This window comes from Mizuhopecten yessoensis, unplaced genomic scaffold, assembly GCF_002113885.1.
Source record: "Mizuhopecten yessoensis strain PY_sf001 unplaced genomic scaffold, ASM211388v2 scaffold997, whole genome shotgun sequence".
Lineage (NCBI taxonomy): Eukaryota > Metazoa > Mollusca > Bivalvia > Pectinida > Pectinidae > Mizuhopecten > Mizuhopecten yessoensis.
Genome location: NW_018403826.1, coordinates 235,478 through 258,975, shown reverse-complemented (window position 1 = coordinate 258,975; position 23,498 = coordinate 235,478). Strand labels below are relative to the sequence as shown.

At 35.7% G+C, this 23,498-nt stretch overlaps 1 protein-coding gene across 1 annotated transcript in view; it reads left to right on the top strand.

Moving 5' to 3' along the window:
- Positions 1–18,677, top strand: part of LOC110455987 (band 7 protein AGAP004871-like) — an 80,221-nt gene extending 61,544 nt beyond the window's left edge. The window contains exons 5-8 of the mRNA XM_021506489.1: positions 7,845–8,048; positions 16,690–16,745; positions 17,044–17,122; positions 18,179–18,677. Coding sequence (XP_021362164.1) covers positions 7,845–8,048; positions 16,690–16,745; positions 17,044–17,122; positions 18,179–18,370 — 531 coding nt within the window. The 3' untranslated portion in view covers positions 18,371–18,677. The remainder of the gene's footprint in view (positions 1–7,844; positions 8,049–16,689; positions 16,746–17,043; positions 17,123–18,178) is intronic.
- The last annotated feature ends 4,821 nt before the right edge of the window (positions 18,678–23,498 follow it).

Below are 23,498 nucleotides of genomic sequence, written 5' to 3'. Positions count from 1 at the left end.
ATCCAGGTAGAGGGGGTATGATACTGTATCCAGGTAGAGGGGGTAGTATACAATATCCAGGGAGAGGGGATATGATACTGTATCTAGGGAGAGGGAGTATGATACTGTATCCAGGTAGAGTGGGTATGATGCAATATCCAGGTAGAGGGGTTATAATACTGTATGCAGGGAAAGGGGGTATGATACTGTATCCAGGGAGAGGGGGTATGATACTGTATTCAGGGAGAGTGGGTATGATACTGTATTCAGAGAGAGGGGGTATGAAATTGTATCCAGAGAGAGGGTATGATACTGTATTCAGAGAGAGGGGGTATGGTACTGTATCCACAGAGAGGGGGTATGACACTGTATCCAGAGAGAGGGGGTATGATACTGTATTCAGAGAGAGGGGGTATGAAATTGTATCAAGAGAGAGGGTATGATACTGTATTCAGAGAGAGGGGGTATGATCCTGTATCCAGAGAGAGGGGATATGATACTGTATTCAGAGAGAGGGGGTATGATACTGTATTCAGGGAGAGGGGGTATGATACTGTATTCAGGGANATACTGTATTCAGGGAGAGGGGGTATGATACTGTATTCAGGGAGAGGGGGTATGATATTGTATTCAGGGAGAGGGGGTATGATACTGTATTCAGAGAGAGGGGGTATGATACTGTATTCCGGTAGAGGGGGTATGATACTGTATCCAGGTAGAGTTGGTATGCTATTGTATTCAGGGAGAGGGAGTATGATACTGTATCCTGGGAGAGGGGGTATGATACTGTATTCAGGATAAGGGTGTATGATACTGTATCCAGGGAGAGGGGGTATGCTATTGTATTCAGGGAGAGGGGGTATGCTATTGTATTCAGGGAGAGGGGGTATGATACTGTATTCAGGATAAGGGTGTATGCATACTGTATCCAGGGAGAGGGGGTATGGTACTGTATCCAGGGAGAGGGGGTATGATACTGTATCCAGGGAGAGGGGGTATGATACTGTATGCAGGGAAAGGGGGTATGATACTGTATTCAGGGAGAGGGGGTATGATACTGTATCCAGGGAGAGGGGGTATGATACTGTATCTCTGAAACCCACGCTTACACTTAAATCTAGTTTCACTGGAAAATAACCATAACACTTTATATGTATTTAACAACCAAATATTGTCAGAAATCATTGGGAATCCGCCTTTAAAGTAAGTCATAACGGAGAATTAGGAAAGTTATGACAGATATCAAACTCACACTGTATAATAATGAACATTTATCACTTCAGTCATTTATGTTTCACTATATGTTTATGAGTTCTCCAATAATATTTATGATAACTCGGGGATTTCTAAATTGTTTCATTATCCACCCACTTTAATTGAAGAGATATATACTGTCTAGGGTTAGCTAAATGACACTAACACACCTTTGCTTCTATAACAAAAATAACACTGAAATAGTCCTGAAGGCACACAAGACAGTCTCCAATGACTCTCATAGAGATGTCAAATAATCTAACCTGACAGGGGACCTCGGCTCAGTCAGAACATCAATTTACCAGTAGCTGACCTTGACTCCTTAAACTAGTGTCCAATTGCTTGTGATGTACTGGGTCACCATTAAGGCTGGCTCTACATCATGTGGTGATAATGAACATCAATAAGGATTAATTATCAAAGTATTAAATATACTTAATATTAATAAAATACAAGTTAAATAATGTTTCCTTTATCTGTCCTTAAATGATATAAACTACTGGTATTATATTAAGAGCACACTCTTATCAAATTTGCTTTTAAATCCTCATTTAGATATATTATCAGTGCTTAAAATTTCCTTTCATATTAAGTTTGTTGATCCAAGCATGTGGAGAAAAACCAAGCAAGATCTTGTAAACTTCTGAATTTTCAAATTTCTCTAATTTATGCCAAACACCTAGTTACCATGGAACCATAAAACATAAATGAATATTATCATAATAGTATCATAATAGTATCATACTATTATCATAATAGTATCATAATATTATCATAATAGTATCACAATATTATTATAATAGTATCATAATAGTATCATAATAGTATCATAATATTATCATAATAGTATCACAATAGTATCAGAAATCCTAAATCAAGGAAATCATCATTTGAAAGTTCAAACAAAGGTTTTTAATTCTGATGGATTGAATGAGGGCAAAAACATTCAAACTGTATGTTTTAAAGTTCTTTACACACTCATACTTGCCAACGTTTTGAATTTCCATGGGGAAAATTGTGCATGCTCAGAATTAAAAGCATAAATACAATGTATGTATGTACATACTAATTGAAAATGAACACTTTTAAATGACATTTTTGAGCTGTTATTTCAGATAAATTATAAGAATACAGCAATAGTTTAGCAAATTCACTGTTTGAAAATGCTAAAGTTTAGGGTCCAGAATCGGGAGTCTCCCTCCAAAATAGGGAGAGTTGGCAAGTTTGCACACTTACTGATATATTGACAGTACCATCCCCTGTAGAATTTCATGTTGATTAATAATTTCTCAGATGTTATCACAAGAATTTGAAGAAAAAAATATTTGCATATTGTTAAGTATATACCATAAATATAGCATTAAATGTTGATAACAGTCAGTATAGTAATAATAATAAAACACTTGCCAACATTATAACATTCATATGTATACATTTCAAGGATTGGTATAAAGCGATAAATGTTCATTGAAATATTATTACCCTAGAGAACAGCTATTGTCAAACACACCGATGATATTCAATAGAAAAATGGTCTGATCATCTCCTTTACTATGTAATGGCCGACCGCTGGAGGTCTGTTCATCTGGTGTGTCTCCTCATATCTTTAGATCTCCACTGATATCAAAGAACATGATACAATGGCAGACCATTGAGACTGATTGTGTTACCATGGGGATCAGAATATGTGGTTAGGTCAAGGTCACCTAGATCATAGCTGTTTGTAGGCAACTGTTATTATTGTTATTATAATTACAGTAACCAGTAGTGACAGGGTCGTAATCAGGAAGGACTCATATCAGCTAGCTCATCCATCTCTATCCGAGTTAAAAACAGTGATAGATGACAGCCCTAAATTCCATTGACCTTGGAACACATCTAATCACATTGTCCTTGGAAAATTTGTTCAATGCCAGTTTTAATCAAATTGATAATAATCAAGTAATTTTCATATTTGTTGATATTAAAAATATTTAGGCTGTGTTGCTTTCCATCAATTTATTGTTTTGGTTGATTAGAATTATAACACCATATTGCAGTATAGTTTGGAATGTGTTAAAATTCAGTGACTTTGTCATCAACACATGTATGAGAAGTTGTTAATTTGTCAATGTTTGTGTGTTTTTCATGACATCCATCATCAATAGTTTGTATGAAAGGTATTAGATTACATGTCTGCACAGTGTTAATATCTTGACATTGCTGTGGTTTTTATGTCATCAATAGGTATAGCCAGAGTTATAACCAATCTGTGCCAGGTTTAGGCACTATCCGGTAACCATCAGCATATCAATCAGCTTGGGAGATAATAATCAATGTTTGTATTGGTACCAAATGGTGGTCTGGGTGATACAATATATAACTACATTGATTGGTTAATTTTATAGCAGTTAATACTAGGGAAGAATTCACCGACATGCCTTAATGTAAGGGGAGGCATTGTTATATAATGTATATGTTGGAGAATAACAATGATTTCAATTCTATGATTGATTTGTTAGGCAAAGACACAAACACTACAGGGGCCAACTTACTGGATAGCTCATTGTAGGGATTTCGTGATACAATGTATAACTCAATACTTTAGGGATGTATTCCTATCTCATAAATATACAACACAGATCAAGGAAGAGGTCTGGATTCAAGTGTCATAATCCCTCTGTAACAATTAACTGGGAATCTGTAGTTTGCAGAATTATTTTTTCTTTTCCAAAATGATATTTGTTTTGTGTGGAATCTCTTCAGTCAGCCAAACAGCATTGTGTGGCTGTGATTGTACATCTTAGTTTACTCTTTGGCATTCCTCATTACTATTGATTCCAAGATAAGTACACAGGAATAGAATGAAGTAGACTGTGGAGCCCCATTGCATGTCATCAGAGTCAGCCAAGCGTTTGTCAAGAACCCATAAACCTCATGTGTTTATACTGCACATATTGACCAAGACATTCCATAACAGACAGGAAATAGCAGTGACTATATAAAACACATCTATTACCCCATTATAGGACTCCCTTACAGCATACAGACACTAAGTACTGTTCTCTATGACTGTTCTAGCATAGCTGGCCTCACAATTTCTCCAGCCATATAAATGTCATCTGTAACCATGGTAACAAAAGAACAGTCGACCCCAATCAAATTATTGACCAGGTATCTAGACTACTGATAACATGGTAGAACTTGTATTAGAAATCATATACATTCATGTATATTTAGGAAATTGAATGTATGTAAAATCATGAATTTATGATTATTCAGGAATGTAGGGTTATTTACAAATATAAGATTAAAACTGAGCACTGGCCATGGTCAGGCTTTCTGAGCAACCCATGCCCATACATTTCCTGGCCTATATTCTTGAAAGCATTGAACATTGACCCTGAAAAACCAAGGCATTTTAGCATGGCAGATTTTAATTGTACATAGGATCATGGTCGCCTTCTTGCTTTCGCCAAAGGGGACATTCTCTTTAGCTCAGTTGGTAGAGAGGCAGACTGCAAAACTGGGGGTCACTGGTTCAAACTTGTAGAAGCAGGCTACTTCCTATTGCAGTAGTACTAAAATAGTCCAAGAAAACTGCTCTGTACCGTTGAAACAAATCAACTATAATTATTGCATCCTTTAAGAAATGTGGTCTGCAATCATAATAATAATCAGTACATACATGTACACTGTATATACCTGTACTGAATTTAAAATTCAATTTGAGCTCTTTTCATAATTCTTAGCAAACAGCTTGTTTGTTAGTTTGAATATGGTAATTGCGAAAGTTGTAAATTGAACAAATTGTAAAAGCTTTCCTATGATCAAATATACATCATATACCATATATATGCATGATGCTTAAATACACGTTATTGAGTTTATTTCAACAAAATATTTATGTACATACACTTGAGCACAGCACTGTGCCATTCACGAAGCATCGAGACGAAACATTTGTACGATAATTTCAGTGTTTAGATATATGTATAAGAACAGACTTGCCCATTTCACTTAGAGTGAAGATGCCAGTTGAATCCTATAGAAAGGAATTTGAAAACAGAAGGAGGGATATCAAACGGTTTGTGTAGAGGGAAGCTGAACAACCTCCCTCCCTGCAATTAGCTTTCATGACATGTCAGATACTATTGATTGAACCTAAAAACAATGGCGGCTTCCCAGTGAGTGAATGGTTGGTCATCGTTACTAAATAGTAATGTGAACACTTGTTGAAAATCCTAAAGGAACCCATGCATATGGTGTCCAGACAAAGCAGTAATTGTAAATAATACCTACCTACTCAGACATGTTTGACACATCCTGCCCCACCACTGCTGAGAGGGGAAACTAATCTCATGCATCGATCATTTTACAAGTAAAAAATGAAACAGTTTAGCTATGGTAAGAGCTAGGGGGCCTTTACTCCAGATATTTATGTGATGCACAGGTTGGATAAAAACCAAAACCAGCGAGACATTTTGTCATAACCTGTACCCCATGATTTTAACCACTCAGTCTGATAAACCACTCAGTCTGATTATGACTGTTTCACCTTTTATTGGGGTGATCACATTCTTTGAATATTGGCTTACAGTACATATACATGTATACACATATACATAGAACTTGTTTTAACCTAAGTGCACGATCCCTACATACATGTATTACCATAGAAATACCATAGATTCCTATATATAAATGTTGAGCCGCTCATGGTCATGAGGGTCAATACTACATACAGGTCATTGTGTTCTAACTGTAAGGCCATACGAAAGAGGTAACAGCCATAGATAGGGAAGCCTGTTATTGCAGTCTCGAATTAGAGGGTTAATATCCTCAAATACAGATTAATTAGATATCATGTATATCCATAGGGTGATGTGTGAGGTATTTTAAATGTGATCTTTGCATGAGGCGCGCTCCTCGTACAAAATATTGAGGGTTTCCATGTGATTAAATGCATATGATGTTTCTTATATTCAATTTTTGTTGGTTTTATAAGATGACGAATGCAAGTGGATATATTTTGCACTTTTCTAAACATTCGTAAAGGTAATTCTCTATATGATATGTTTGTTGGTGTTGATACGATGAAAGTGGTGTTCAAATGTCTGAATCTGAAAGGCGTCATTAATGAAATCATCAACAAAGATTGGATCAAAACATGAATAAGAGTGAATCACCTTTCTTAAATGCAGGAGCATTAAGGATGTTCCTGGCGAGGTCATGGAATGATGGAATGACTATTTAGTACACTGCCAACACACTAAAGTGAAATGTTCAGTGGAGTTGAAAATGTTGTGTCATGCTATATAAATCACACGGCACAGAAAGTTAAGGTGTTATGTTCCTGCACCAGGACACACAGCTCCACTAGGACACACAGCTCCACTAGGACACACAGCTCCACTAGGACACACAGCTTCACCAGGACACACAGCTCCACTAGGACACACAGCTCCACCAGGACACACAGCTCCACCAGGACACACAGCTCCACCAGGACACACAGCTCCACTAGGACACACAGCTCCACCAGGACACACAGCTCCACCAGGACACACAGCTCCACAAGGACACACAGCTCCACAAGGACATGCAGCTCCACAAGGACACACAGCTCCACTAGAACACACAGCTCCACCAGGACACACAGCTCCACCAGGACACACAGCTCTACTAGAACAAACAGCTCCACAAGGACACATAGCTCCACTAGAACACACAGCTCCACAAGGACACACAGCTCCACCAGGACACACAGCTCTACAAGGACACACAGCTCTACAAGGACACACAGCTCCACCAGGACACACAGCTCCACTAGGACACACAGCTCTGGTTTCTGTAGCTGCTGCCAGATTCCTCCCTGTCATAACTCCTGATCACTTCACTCTCTGTTACCTTCTCTCAATCTAAACGCCCAGTTTCAACTCTCAAGCAATTGTGGTCCTGATGTAATTTTGAAATTAGAACATTGCTAGACATATACATTGTATATATATATCGCATTGTGTTACATGTTAGCTTTATTGAAACAACGGGCAATGAACAAAGCTGACATGTTCCATCTAAATATAGGCCGGGGTTAACTTTTCAACTACCCCATAAGACTTGCCCGGTGTCTCTTGAACATTGTGTCATTAATTTTGTTTTAACTCAAACAATTTGATCACTTCGTTGTCTGATCCCAAGTTTCAAACTGAAGGGGAATATTAAGCTAGCTGGAATATGCAGGTGGAGAATTCTTTAAAAAAAAGACAGGGGCTGGTAGCCAGTTAATAAGACAGGGGTTGGTAGCCAGTTAATAAGACAGGGGCTGGTAGCCAGTAAATAAGACAGGGACTGGTAGCCAGTTAATAAGACAGGCGCTGGTAGCCAGTTAATAAGACAGGGGCTGGTAGCCAGTTAATAAGACAGGGGCTGGTAGCTAGTTAACAAGACAGGGGCTAGTAGCAAGTTAATAAGACAGGGACTGGTAGCCAGTTAATAAGACAGGGGCTAGTAGCCAGTTAATAAGACAGGGGCTGGTAGCCAGTTTAATTTAGTGCTGAATTTACATTGGTACTATATAGCAGAGGTTATATCAATATTTCACTGGGACGCATACCTTTGCTGTGTTTCAGATTTTAACCAAAGACTCAGTGACTGTATCAGTGGATGCTGTTGTGTACTATCGTGTCTCCAACCCAACAGTTTCAGTCGCCAATGTGGAGAACGCCCACCATGCCACGCGGCTCCTCGCACAGACCACGCTAAGAAACATACTTGGCACAAAAAACATGTCTGAAATCCTAACTGAGAGAGAAACTATCAGCAATGCCATGCAGGTATCTATACAGATATAACTAAATAGTACAGTGTTACAGCATATAAATATCGGGGCCTGTATATAGCGATGCCATGCAGGTATCTATACATATATAACTAAATAGTACAGTGTTATAGCATATAAATATAGGGGCCTATATATAGCAATGCCATGCAGGTATCTATACGGATATAACTAAATAGTACAGTGTTATAGCATATAGAAATAGGGGCCTATATATAGCAATGCCATGCAGGGATCTATACAGATATATAACTAAATAGTACAGTGTTATAGCATATAAATATAGGGGCCTGTATATAGCGATGTCATGCAGGTATCTATAACTAAATTGTACAGTGTTATAGCATATAGATATAGGGGCCTGTATATGGTGATGCCATGCAGGTATCTATACAGATTTATAACTAATAAGTACAGTGTTATAGCATATAGATATAGGGGCCTGTATATGGTGATGCCATGCAGGTATCTATACAGATTTATAACTAAATAGTACTTTGTTATAGCATATAAATATAGGGGCCTGTATATAGCAATGCCATGCAGGTATCTATACAGATATAACTAAATAGTACAGTGTTATAGCATATAATTATAGAGGCCTATATATAGCAATGCCATGCAGGTATCTATACAGATATATAACTAAATAGTACAGTGTTATAGCATATAAATATAGGGGCCTGTATATAGCAATGCCATGCAGGTATCTATACAGATATAACTAAATAGTACAGTGTTATAGCATATAGATATAGGGGCCTATATATAGCAATGCCATGCAGGTATCTATACAGATATAACTAAATAGTACAGTGTTATAGCATATAGATATAGGGGCCTATATATAGCAATGCCATGCAGGTATCTATACAGATATATAACTAAATAGTACAGTGTTATAGCATATAGATATAGGGGCCTATATATAGCAATGCCATGCAGGTATCTATACAGATATAACTAAATAGTACAGTGTTATAGCATATAGATATAGGGGCCTATATATAGCAATGCCATGCAGGTATCTATACAGATATATAACTAAATAGTACAGTGTTATAGCATATAGATATAGGGGCCTATATATAGCAATGCCATGCAGGTATCTATACAGATATATAACTAAATAGTACAGTGTTATAGCATATAGATATAGGGGCCTATATATAGCAATGCCATGCAGGTATCTATACAGATATAACTAAATAGTACAGTGTTATAGCATATAGATATAGAGGCCTATATATAGCAATGCCATGCAGGTATCTATACAGATATATAACTAAATAGTACAGTGTTATAGCATATAGATATAGGGGCCTATATATAGCAATGCCATGCAGGTATCTATACAGATATAACTAAATAGTACAGTGTTATAGCATATAGATATAGGGGCCTATATATAGCAATGCCATGCAGGTATCTATACAGATATATAACTAAATAGTACAGTGTTATAGCATATAGATATAGGGGCCTATATATAGCAATGCCATGCAGGTATCTATACAGATATAACTAAATAGTACAGTGTTATAGCATATAGATATAGGGGCCTATATATAGCAATGCCATGCAGGTATCTATACAGATATATAACTAAATAGTACAGTGTTATAGCATATAGATATAGGGGCCTATATATAGCAATGCCATGCAGGTATCTATACAGATATAACTAAATAGTACAGTGTTATAGCATATAGATATAGGGGCCTATATATAGCAATGCCATGCAGGTATCTATACAGATATATAACTAAATAGTACAGTGTTATAGCATATAGATATAGGGGCCTATATATAGCAATGCCATGCAGGTATCTATACAGATATAACTAAATAGTACAGTGTTATAGCATATAGATATAGGGGCCTATATATAGCAATGCCATGCAGGTATCTATACAGATATATAACTAAATAGTACAGTGTTATAGCATATAGATATAGGGGCCTATATATAGCAATGCCATGCAGGTATCTATACAGATATAACTAAATAGTACAGTGTTATAGCATATAGATATAGGGGCCTGTATATAGCGATGCCATGCAGGTATCTATACAGATATAACTAAATAGTACAGTGTTATAGCATATAGATATAGGGGCCTATATATAGCAATGCCATGCAGGTATCTATACAGATATATAACTAAATAGTACAGTGTTATAGCATATAGATATAGGGGCCTATATATAGCAATGCCATGCAGGTATCTATACAGATATATAACTAAATAGTACAGTGTTATAGCATATAGATATAGGGGCCTATATATAGCAATGCCATGCAGGTATCTATACAGATATAACTAAATAGTACAGTGTTATAGCATATAGATATAGAGGCCTATATATAGCAATGCCATGCAGGTATCTATACAGATATATAACTAAATAGTACAGTGTTATAGCATATAGATATAGGGGCCTATATATAGCAATGCCATGCAGGTATCTATACAGATATAACTAAATAGTACAGTGTTATAGCATATAGATATAGGGGCCTATATATAGCAATGCCATGCAGGTATCTATACAGATATATAACTAAATAGTACAGTGTTATAGCATATAGATATAGGGGCCTATATATAGCAATGCCATGCAGGTATCTATACAGATATAACTAAATAGTACAGTGTTATAGCATATAAATATAGGGGCCTATATATAGCAATGCCATGCAGGTATCTATACAGATATATAACTAAATAGTACAGTGTTATAGCATATAGATATAGGGGCCTATATATAGCAATGCCATGCAGGTATCTATACAGATATAACTAAATAGTACAGTGTTATAGCATATAGATATAGAGGCCTATATATAGCAATGCCATGCAGGTATCTATACAGATATATAAGTAAATAATACAGTGTTATAGCATATAAATATAGGGGCCTATATATAGCAATGTCATGCAGGTATCTATACAGATATATAACTAAATAGTACAGTGTTATAGCATATAGACATAGAGGCCTACCGGTATATATAGCAATGCCATGCAGGTATCTATATAGATATCACTAAATAGTACAGTGTTATAGCATATAGATATAAAGGCCTATATATAGCAATGCCATGCAGGTATCTATACAGATATATAGCTAAATAGTACAGTGTTATAGAATATAGATATAGAGGCCTGTATATAGCGATGCCATGCAGGTACATTGGATATATACAGATATATAACTAAATAGTACAGTGTTATAGCATATAGATATAGAGGCCTGTATATAGCGATGCCATGCAGGTACATTGTATATATACAGATATATAACTAAATAGTACAGTGTTATAGCATATAGATATAAAGGCCTATATATAGCAATGCCATGCAGGTATATATACAGATATATACCTAAATAGTACAGTGTTATAGCATATAGATATAGGGGCCTATATATAGCAATGCCATGCAGGTATCTATACAGATATAACTAAATAGTACAGTGTTATAGTATATAGACATAGATGCCTATATATAGCAATGCCATGCAGGTATATATGCAGATATATAAGTAAAAAGTACAGTGTTATAGCATATAGATATAGAGGCCTATATACAGCAATGCCATGCAGGTATCTATACAGATATAACTAAATAGTACAGAGTTATAGCATATAGATATAGAGGCCTATATACAGCAATGCCATGCATGTATCTATACAGATATAACTAAATAGTACAGTGTTATAGTATATAGACATAGATGCCTATATATAGCAATGCCATGCAGGTATATATGCAGATATATAAGTAAAAAGTACAGTGTTATAGCATATGGATATAGAGGCCTATATACAGCAATGCCATGCAGGTATCTATACAGATATATAAGTAAATAATACAGTGTTTTTAGCATATAGACATAGAGGCCTATATATAGCAATGCCATGCAGGTATCTATACAGATTTATAACTAAATAGTACAGTGTTATAGCATATAGACATAGAGGCCTATATATAGCAATGCTATGCAGGTATCTATACAGATATATAACTAAATAGTACTGTGTTATAGCATATAGATATAGGGGCCTATATATAGCAATGCCATGCAGGTATCTATACAGATATAACTAAATAGTACAGTGTTATAGCATATAGATATAGGGGCCTGTATAAAGCAATGCCATGCAGGTATCTATACAGATTTATAACTAAATAGTACAGTGTTATAGCATATAGATATAGGGGCCTGTATATAGCAATGCCATGCAGGTATCTATACAGATATATAACTAAATAGTACAGGGTCATAGCATATAGACATAGAGGCCTACCGGTATATATAGCAATGCCATGCAGGTATCTACACTGATATATAACTAAATAGTAGTGGTATAGTATATAGATATATAGACCTACATATTTAACATATACAGTAGATATATAGAGACCTACAAATTTAACATATAGATATATAAAACCTATATATTTAACATTTAGATATATAGAGACCTATATATTTAACATGTAGATATATATAGACCTATATATTTAACATATAGGTATATATACCTATATATTTAACATATTGATATATAGACCTATATATTTAACATATAGATATAGATATATAGACCTATATATTTAACATATTGATATATAGAGACCTACAAATACTGCCAGTGGTCCACGTTGTACAAATAAATATAGCATCACTATTCATCACTTCTTCAAGTGTGTTTAATTTATAAAAAAGATGAGTAAATTGTTAATGGAAAATGTCTCTCCAGTCATCCTAAAATCTAGGTCGTGGAAAAGCTTGATTTATTAGAAAGGTGGCGGTGTTCTGCTTAATTGTAGAGGAAAGCTTTTTGGTGCATGGCAACATAAGCTGTTGATTGCCCCTACTTGTAAGTGGGCGTTTAGAATGGAAAGGCATGAGTAGAATCTTCAATGAGGGCAGAGATCCCTCACATACATAAAAACTGGAGCACTGTTCTGCGCATACAAGAAAACTTGACACATGCACTTACACACAAAAACATCTAAATTGAATGCTTAAATGGCATTTAAATGCAATAACCATTTGAAGCACTCTATCAATTGATTTTTTTTTCATTTTGCATGATGTCATTAATTTTCATGCAATAATTTAAAAATGTATTGGGTCTTCAATTTTAATTGTTCGTAAACAGGATGTTTTAATGAGCACAAATAATGTATCATACCTGAAACTCATAATATAGTTTGTATTCACATCTCTATAACCTGAAATTGTTCAGCTTATTCCTTTCATTATCAAACATGAATTTAGAAAGTCTGTTTATCTCATCTAAGGCACCTCTACAGAAGCTGTGATGTCAGTAGTTAGTGTGATGTAGTTGTGATGTCATCTGGTATCGTGATGTAGCTGTGATGTCACCAGTATTTCTGTAATATAGCTGGGATGTCAGTAGTAAGTGTTATGTAGTTGTGATGTCATCTGGTATTGTGATGTTGCTGTGATGTCACCACTATTTCTGTAATATAGCTGGGATGTCAGTAGTTAGTGTTATGTAGTTGTGATGTCATCTGGTATTGTGATGTTGCTGTGATGTAACCACTATTTCTGTAATATAGCTGTGATGTCAGTAGTTAGTGTTATGTAGTTGTGATGCCATCAGGTATTGTGATGTTGCTGTGATGTCAGTAGTTAGTGTTATGTAGTTGTGATGTCATCTGGTAGTGTGATGTAGCTGTGATGTCACCAGTTTTTCTGTGATATAGCTGTGATGTCAGTAGTTAGTACTATGTAGCTGTGATGTCATCTGGCATTGTGATGTAGCTGTGATGTCACCAGTATTTCTGTAATATAGCTATGATGTCAGTAGTTAGTGTTATGTAGTTGTGATGTCATCTGGTATTGTGATGTTGCTGTGATGTAACCACTATTTCTGTAATATAGCTGTGATGTCAGTAGTTAGTGTTATGTAGTTGTGATGTCATCTGGTATTGTGATGTAGCTGTGATATCACCAGTTTTTCTGTAATATAGCTGTGATGTCAGTAGTTAGTGTTATGTAGTTGTGATGTCATCTGGCATTGTGATGTTGCTGTGATGTCACTAGTATTTCTGTAATATAGCTGTGATGTCAGTAGTTAGTGTTTTGTAGTTGTGATGTCATCTGGTATTGTGAAGTGCTGTGATGTCACCAATATTTCTGTAATATAGCTGTGATGTCAGTAGTTAGTGTTTTGTAGTTGTGATATCATCTGGTATTGTGATATAGCTGTGATGTCACCAGTATTTCTGTAATATAGCTGTGATGTCAGTAGTTAGTGCTATGTAGCTGTGATGTCATCTGGTATTGTGATTTAACGTGATATATAATGTAAGTAGTTAGTGTTATGTAGCTGTGATGTCATCTGGCATTGTGATGTAGCTGTGATTTCACATTTTTTTCTGTAATATAGCTGTGATGTCAGTAGTTAGTGTTATGTAGTTGTGATGTCAGTAGTTACTGCTATGTTGCTGTGATGTCATCTGGCATTGTGATGTAGCTGTGATGTCATCAGGTATTGTGATTTAACGTGATATATAATGTAAGTAGTTAGTGTTATGTAGTTGTGATGTCATCTGGTATTGTGATTTAGCTGTGATGTCATTAGTTACTGCTATGTTACTGTGATGTCACCAATATTTCTGTAATATAGCTGTGATGTCAGTAGTTAGTACTATGTAGCTGTGATGTCATCTGGCATTGTGATTTAACGTGTTATATAATGTAAGTAGTTAGTGTGATGTAGTTGTGATGTCATATGGTATTGTGATATAGATGTGATGTCATTAGTTACTGCTATGTTGCTTTGATTTCACCAATATTTCTGTAATATAGCTGTGATATTAGTAGTTATTGGGATGTAGTTGTGATGTCATCTGATACTGTGATGTAGCTGTGATGTCATCAGGTATTGTGATTTAACGTGATATATAATGTAAGTAGTTAGAGTTATGTAGTTGTGATGTCATATGGCATTGTGATGTTGCTGTGATGTCACCACTATTTCTGTAATATAGCTGTGATGTTAGTAGTTATTGTGATGTAGTTGTGATGTCATCTGATATTGTGATGTAGCTGTGATGTCATCTGGTATTGTGATTTAACGTGATATATAATGTAAGTAGTTAGTGTTATGTAGTTGTGATGTCATATGGTATTGTGATATAGCTGTGATGTCATTAGTTACTGCTATGTTGCTGTGATTTCACCAATATTTCTGTAATATAGCTGTGATGTCAGTAGTTAGTGCTATGTAGCTGTGATGTCATCTGGTATTGTGATGTAGCTGTGATGTCACCAGTATTTATGTAATATAGCTGTGATATCAGTAGTTATTGTGATGTGGTTGTGATATCATCTGGTATTGTGAAGAAGCTGTGATGTCACCAGTATTTCTGTCATATGGCTGTGATGTCAGTAGTTAGTGCTATGTAGCTGTGATGTCATCTGGTATTGTGATTTAACGTGATATATAATGTAAGTAGTTAGTGTTATGTAGTTGTGATGTCATCTGATATTGTGATGTAGCTGTGATGTCACCAGTATTTCTGTAATATAGCTGGGATGTCAGTAGTTATTGTGATGTAGTTGTGATATCATCTGGTATTGTGATGAAGCTGTGATGTCACCAGTATTTCTGTCATATAGCTGTGATGTCAGTAGTTAGTGCTATGTAGCTGTGATGTCATCTGGCATTGTGATGTAGCTGTGATGACGTCACCAGTTTGTCTGTGATACAGCTGTGATGTTAGTAGTTAATGTTATGTAGTGGTGATGTCATCTGGTATTGTGATGTAGCTTTGATGTCACCAGTATTTCTGTAATATAGCTGTGATGTCAGTAGTTATTGTGATGTAGTTGAGATGTCATCTGATATTGTGATGTAGATGTCACCAGTATTTCTGTAATATAGCTATGATGTCGGTAGTTAGTGTTATGTAGTTGTGATGTCATCTGATATTGTGATGTAGCTGTGATGTCACCAGTATTTCTGTAATATAGCTGTGATGTCGGTAGTTAGTGTTATGTAGTTGTGATGTCATCTGATATTGTGATGTCGCCAGTATTTCTGTATATAGCTGTGATGTCAGTAGTTAACAGGCTTTCTACTATAGCAAAGGCACTTCACATGATACTCAGCTTATAATAGTGTCTGCTATAGGGAAGACCCTTCACATGATACTCAGCTTATAACAATCTGTCTGCTATAGCAAAGACACCTCACATAACACTCAGCGTATAACAGGCTTTCTGCTATAGCAAAGACACCTCACATAACACTCGGCTTATAATAGACTTTCTGCTATAGCAAAGACACCTCACATAACATTCAGCTTATAACAGGCTTTCTGCTATAGCAAAGACACCTCACATAATACTCAGCTTATAATAGACTTTTTGCCAAGGAGAGCATCCTCACAAAGCACTCCCCTTATACCTGAGACTCAGTCCTTAGGGAAAGGTCTATAAAGAATTGGTGTATTTATCTGTCATCTTTGAAAATTTCTTTGTGCATTCCATTTTGCAATTAAGTGGTCGATACAAATATTTTCTAGTTTTGATTTTGAACAATTGTTTTTATTTATTTGAGATATATTTTTACATTTTACTTACAGGCTGTGTTAGATGGTGCAACAGACAGGTGGGGAATCAAGGTGGAACGGGTGGAAATGTAAGATTTGTCTATAAGTCTTGATGGTAAAAAAAACTAAATGTTCAGCTGTTCCATGGTAACCGGTTATTAATAATAATAGTTCTAATAATGATTAAAGTTCAACCACAAGTATTATTTTCACTGAATCAATGGCAGCTCGTATCAAAAGCATTGTAACTTATGCATCTTTAATCAGGATATCCAGATTATTTTCAATGGTTATGTGGGTATGATATTTTATATGTTGTGTAAACAATGGCCAATTAAATAAGAGTATCTATGTCTAGTAACTGAAATATTGTCTTTTTCCTCACAGCAAAGATGTCCGCCTCCCCATACAGTTACAAAGAGCTATGGCTGCTGAGGCAGAGGCAGCTAGAGAGGCTAGGGCAAAGGTCAGTAGGGTTAAAGTGTCCTAGAGGTCAATACATAATCTGGCTTTATTCCTTTGATTTTGTTTCACCAGATCCTGGTGATTATTTATGTGATGAAGGTTGATCCTATTTGTATATATGATAAAGCCACTGACCGGTCCATTTGTTGTGGAATTGGTTTCCAACAGAACTTTATGATATATGATGGTTTATTAATTTAGTACAGAGAGGTAATTCTATCTAACTGAACCACTCAGGGTGCCTCTCTATTCATTGTTGTATTTCTGTTCTGAATTCGAAAAATATATTCGGTTTTGTGCTTTACTATGCTTTTCCCTTCAATCGATTTGAATGTTTTGAATTGAAAATTATCTGAGACACTGTGTCTCCTGCTGTAATCTGGTTGTAATGGGGACTGGTGTTTATGTTTTTTTCAGGAAATACTGGGCTTTTACAACCCACATCATGGTATCTTATCAAAGGATTCATCCACAAGATCAATTTACACTTTTTATGAATATTTATGGTTCGATAAAATATAATAAATGATATGTAGTTTAATATTTAAAACTTTGTCAAAAGTACTAGGATCAGTAAGGGTTGTCTCCCCTCCTACACCATTCAAACATGGTGCATGTGCTGGCCACAGTTAACAAACAAGTTTAGAGAATACTTTCAAATTTTATTCTTGGAAAGAAATATTGATCACTCCACACTCACTCTCATTGTCTTATCAACCGCTATTACTTGTTCATCACCATTTGTATTTTCTATTGGTAGTCTATTACATCATTCTACATGAGTTATTACATTTACCGGCACTTAATGTTATAATTCACAGGTGCTTTAGTCCTTGTTTAAGATATTAAATATTTAGTAATAACTGATGTTGTAAATTGAACACAATAATATATGTCATGGAATTAGATCAGAGCTAGGTCATTATGTCTATATAATAACTGCATTTTTTTGTTCTGTTTCTGAGAATCATACCCAGGAATATGTGGGGTCTTCAACATGAGTCTTAAGGTAATTACAATTAAACAACTAGGCAGTCAAGTTTGTTGTTTGTTGTAGGTGTTGGCTGCTGAAGGAGAGTACCGGGCAGCGGGAGCCCTGAAGGAGGCTGCCGAGATCATCAGCCAGAGTCCGGCTGCCCTACAGCTACGCTACCTACAGACACTCAACTCTATATCAGCTGAGAAGAATTCTACCATTATCTTCCCTCTTCCTATCGACTTGATTGATTCATTCATGAGACGGAAATAAAACTTTGATACAAAATCCACCAGTAAAGTGTTAGTGAGGACAGGAATAGATGACAGTTGATTAGGATTCGGTAGACCTGGAGAGTTTTAGGAGACTACATTATGATTCCCTAGACCTGGAGAGTTTTAGGAGACTACATTATGATTCGGTAGACCTGGAGAGTTTAAGGTGACTACATTGTGAGTGACTTGACCTCTAGATCTTATTTCATGATGACAGTATTGAGCAAGTAATTATATTATTAAAATCTATTATAATATTACTTGTACAAGTTATAAACTATTTTATTTAATATGTATTTTTACTTTAGATTTAGAGTCCTCTATTAAGAGACAAGTTTTGATGATAAAAACTTGTCAATATTTTTTTCATAAATTTTAGCGTAATTTTATCATATATGTCATTTAAACATCGTAATCACACTGACAGTATTAATAAGCTGAGATGTAGATATTATTCAAATGCTCATTCTTTATACTTTTGAATTAAATCTTTTTGATGTTTTTAAAATTAATCTCATTTCAGGTGATTCATCATTTAATTAGCTTACAGGTGTACATATTTTCACATACATAATTAAATTCACGAAATAGATATTTTTTCTTAAAGATATTCATGAAAGCATCATTATCTTGACTTTTCTCACATTTTGTTGTTATAGCTGCTAAAATTCATGAAAAATTATTAAGCTTAAAAGGACACACATTACCTAGGTGTGGATACATTGTTGACAGAAATACACATTTGTGGAAGGTAAGATATCTCTTCAGGTACTAAACGTCTGACAGTTATTTGTAAAGTAAAGTATCGAATTTCATGTGATACAACCATAAGGTACTAAACCCTTTTGTTTCAAGATTTCATTGTCATATTGTCAAAGTAGGAAAATGTTTAATTAATATATGACACCGTGTCACATTTCCCTTCTCTCTCTATCACTTAAGAGTTTTTCCATTTGATCATGTTGTAATTCTGAAATATGTGATCTGTGATAGCTGATTTGGTTCCTACCTGACCTGGTGTATGACAATCATCATCTCTCAGACGTTCTTGCAAATGGACCCCAAATAAATTGCCTGTCTTAAAAAGACATGAAAAACATGTAACAATTGATTTTGTAGATGCTTTCTGCAATGTTTTCTGTAGATTGGTATATACAATGATGTTTTAGAGACTCCAATGGGGTTTAAACGTGTGTTAGATGTTAGATATTGAGGTGTATCAAGGGGTATACGTATATACAAGGATGTTTTAGAGAATCCAATGGGGTTTAAACGTGTGTTAGATGTTAGATATTGAGGGGTATTAAGGGGTATATTACGGTATTTAGGGGTTGATCTGGTACCTTGGTTCTATCTAGGTTTTGTTTCGTTTCACTGATCTGGTACCTTGGTTCTATCTAGGTTTTGGTACGTTTCACTGATCTGGTACCTTGGTTCTATCTAGGTGTATTTACGTTTGACTGATCTGGTACCTTGGTTCTATCTAGGTATAGTTACGTTTGACTGATCTGGTACCTTAGTTTTACCTAGGTATAGTTACGTTTCACTGATCTGGTACCTTGGTTCTATCTAGGTTTTGGTACGTTTGACTGATCTGGTACCTTGGTTCTATCTAGGTGTATTTACGTTTGACTGATCTGGTACCTTGGTTCTATCTAGGTGTAGCTACGTTTGACTGATCTGATACCTTAGTTTTACCTAGGTGTAGTTACGTTTGAGTGATCTGATACCTTAGTTTTACCTAGGTATAGTTACGTTTGACTGATCTGATACCTTTGTTTTACCTAGGTGTAGTTACGTGTGACTGACCTAGTATCTTGGTTGTACCTAGGTATAGTTACGTTTGACTGATCTGATACCTTAGTTTTACCTAGTTGTAGTTACGTTTGACTAATCTCGTATATTGGTTCTACTTTCGAAGAGTAACGAGGGATAATAGTCATTCGTCTGATTGAGATGACAGAGTAAAATCTAAGCAGTCACTGTAACGCTATATGTTTGGGTTATGAGAACTTCAATACTGTATATTGTATTGTAACTAAAACGAATTCAATCGGTTTGAAATGATATGTTAATTCTCACACCATGACTATCTTCTAAAAATGCTAGGTTTAAATAATAGAGTTCATTTATATGTAATCATCATTATTAGAAACATTCTTTTTACCAATTATATATCTACATATTATTTTAATGTGTATTTTTATAGCTTTTGTGAATATTCATGTATAGTGTGATCATTTACATATTAATATCATTATCTTTGATTGTCTACAAAATTGACAATGAGCTGTAATTTACCTTACATTTTTGCTGTATCATTACGTGTCCCATATTTTAATGAGTCTGTTCTATAAGATTAACGATTACGTACCTAGTAAAGTGCAGCCAATATATAAACTCGTGTTATATACAATGTAATTATATATTTAAATCTCCACTTACTGTAGTTATACATGTCACGATGGTATGATTTAGAGAGCCGCATCAGTATTATTATCTCGAAAATAGAGTGACTAAGCCTCAAACGAGGAACACGCTGTCATGAGTATTTTTGTCATAGTTTAAAGTCACTGTGTTTTTGTTTTATAGTTATTTACTTAATTCTGTATACTCACTGCCAAATGCAGAATTAGTATTTATGATAGATTTGCATTATCTTTTTATTTTCTCAACTGTTAAAATTTGATTAATTGAAGAATCCCGTTTTTATAATACAACGTTTTATTATTTTTTTTGACATCGATATTGATGACAAATATGTGTTTACAAAATCTTTTCAACTACCTACAAAAGGTATATGAGTAGGCGATATTGTTTATTGTAGTGCTTAGATGTTTCGGTACTATTTGAAGGTATTAATCCATAAGCATTGTTATTTATAGTATACTTATGTAGTCGTTAGATACTGCAGTGATGGCTTTAATTAAATAGAGTAAGTCTATGAGGATGTTGTGCATTTCCCCGTAGAATTACGCATAGATGTGTGATTTAATAATGAACCACTGTATAGTTTATGTACTAGTCTTCCTTTATCTTCTGGACTGAACTACAATCCGGTCTAGATGGAATAGAACAGTTACTTTGTTGCCATATTATGCGCGTTGTTTTGTGTCTTTCTTCGTAAACAAAGAGAAACCAATCTGATGTTGAATAAAAAAGAATTGAACATTTTGTTTTACTGGATCGTGTAGCTGACGTCCTTTTGTTACTACATAATACGGAGGAGAGATGCATAGTCTCCCTATTTAGATGGGAGCCTCCCAATTTTGACCCCTTAAATTTAGCATTTTCTAACGGTGAAATTGATAAACTAATCATATATTCTAAGATATGATTATTTCATCTGAAGAACAATTCAAAATATGCCATTTCAATAAGTATTGTGTCTCAAGGGGGTATACACACATTTTCCTTAGGGTTTAATTTGAGCATGCAGAATCTCCCTCATGGAGGATGTACCGTGTAAGTGATTGTTTCCCTTTGTGTATGTCATTGTACGGAGTTATACTGATGTTAAAACCATCCTCATTATGTGATAAAGGTAGATTACATAGTGTTGTCCATTGCTATATAAACAGTTGCTATTTTTTTTTAATACTCAACCAACACATTTGGCTGACGTATCTGCTCCTTGTTTTGCTATGATAAATTAGAATACAAATGACCTGGGTTTTCGGTTTGACTGATGTGTGGGTCCACTGTGCAGAGTTGTATTTACAGTTTGTTAAACTGGGGAGACAAACATTGAAACACTTGGATCTCGTTTCTTGCCTGTATGTGTGTGTTTTTTTTGTTTCCCAAGATACCTCTTCTCCAATGAAACCGCCTTCGGAATAATTTGTCCTGCATCTTCAGGTTGGTATTATTCGGTGTAATATCGCAGCAGAATTTTGGTGTCATAGCTTACTGAGCGATTGACCCGCTTAAGCAAAGCAAATCGTTTTGGGATTATTTTGAAAGATTTCCAGGGAACATCCACCAGTGAAGTACGTTTATACAAATAGTCTAAAACGTTTTAGGGGGAGCCACACGCACCAAATAACAAGAAATAAGATAAAGGCGGATCATGCTTGCTGTTTACCAGAACAAAATGGCGATAGTCTTTGTATAGAAGGCACAGAAGGAAGAACGTCATCGAGAAGTAACGTAGTTTGTTACTCAAACAAACAGCAGGGAAACAATTGAGAATTAACACGGATGTTCGTTATTTCAAAAGAAAGCCGACTGTTTGTTGCTGCTCGAATGCCAAAAATGTCAACTTCAGCATTGCGTGAAGTGTGAAAGAGAGTCCGATATTTCTATATGATCTTGACGTATGATTGGTTTTGTTAAAACTGCAGAGAGGCGGTTGAAATTGTTCATTGTATATATGGAATGTCAAATGAATGGGAAATAATCGAGGATACCTTCAAGTCAAGGCGGATACCTTCAAGTCGAGGAGCTAACGGATACCTTCAAGTCGAGGAGCTAACGGATGCCTTCAAGTCGAGGAGATAACGGATACCTTCAAGTCGAGGAGCTAACGGATACCTTCAAGTCAAGGAGCTAACGGATACCTTCAAGTCAAGGAGCTAACGAATACCTTCAAGTCGAGGAGCTAACGGGTATCTTCAAGTCGAGGAGCTAACGGATACCTTCAAGTCAAGGAGCAAACGGATACCTTCAAGTCAAGGAGCTAACGGATACCTTCAAGTCGAGGAGCTAACGGATACCTTCAAATCGAGGAGCCTTCGAATACCTTCAAGTCGAGGAGCTAACGGATACCTTCAAGTCGAGGAGATAACGGATACCTTCAAGTCGAGGAGCTAACGGATACCTTCATGTCGAGGAGCTAACGGATACCTTCAAGTCAAGGAGCTAACGGATACCTTCAAGTCGAGGAGATAACGGATACCTTCAAGTCTAGGAGCTAACGGATACCTTCAAGTCAAGGAGCTTACGGATACCTTCAAGTCGAGGAGCTAACGGATACCTTCAAGTCGAGGAGCTAACGGGTATCTTCAAGTCGAGGAGCTAACGGATACCTTCAAGTCGAGGAGCTAACGAATACCTTCAAGTCGAGGAGCTAACGGATTATTCAAGTCGAGGAGCTAACGAATACCTTCAAGTCGAGGAGCTAACGG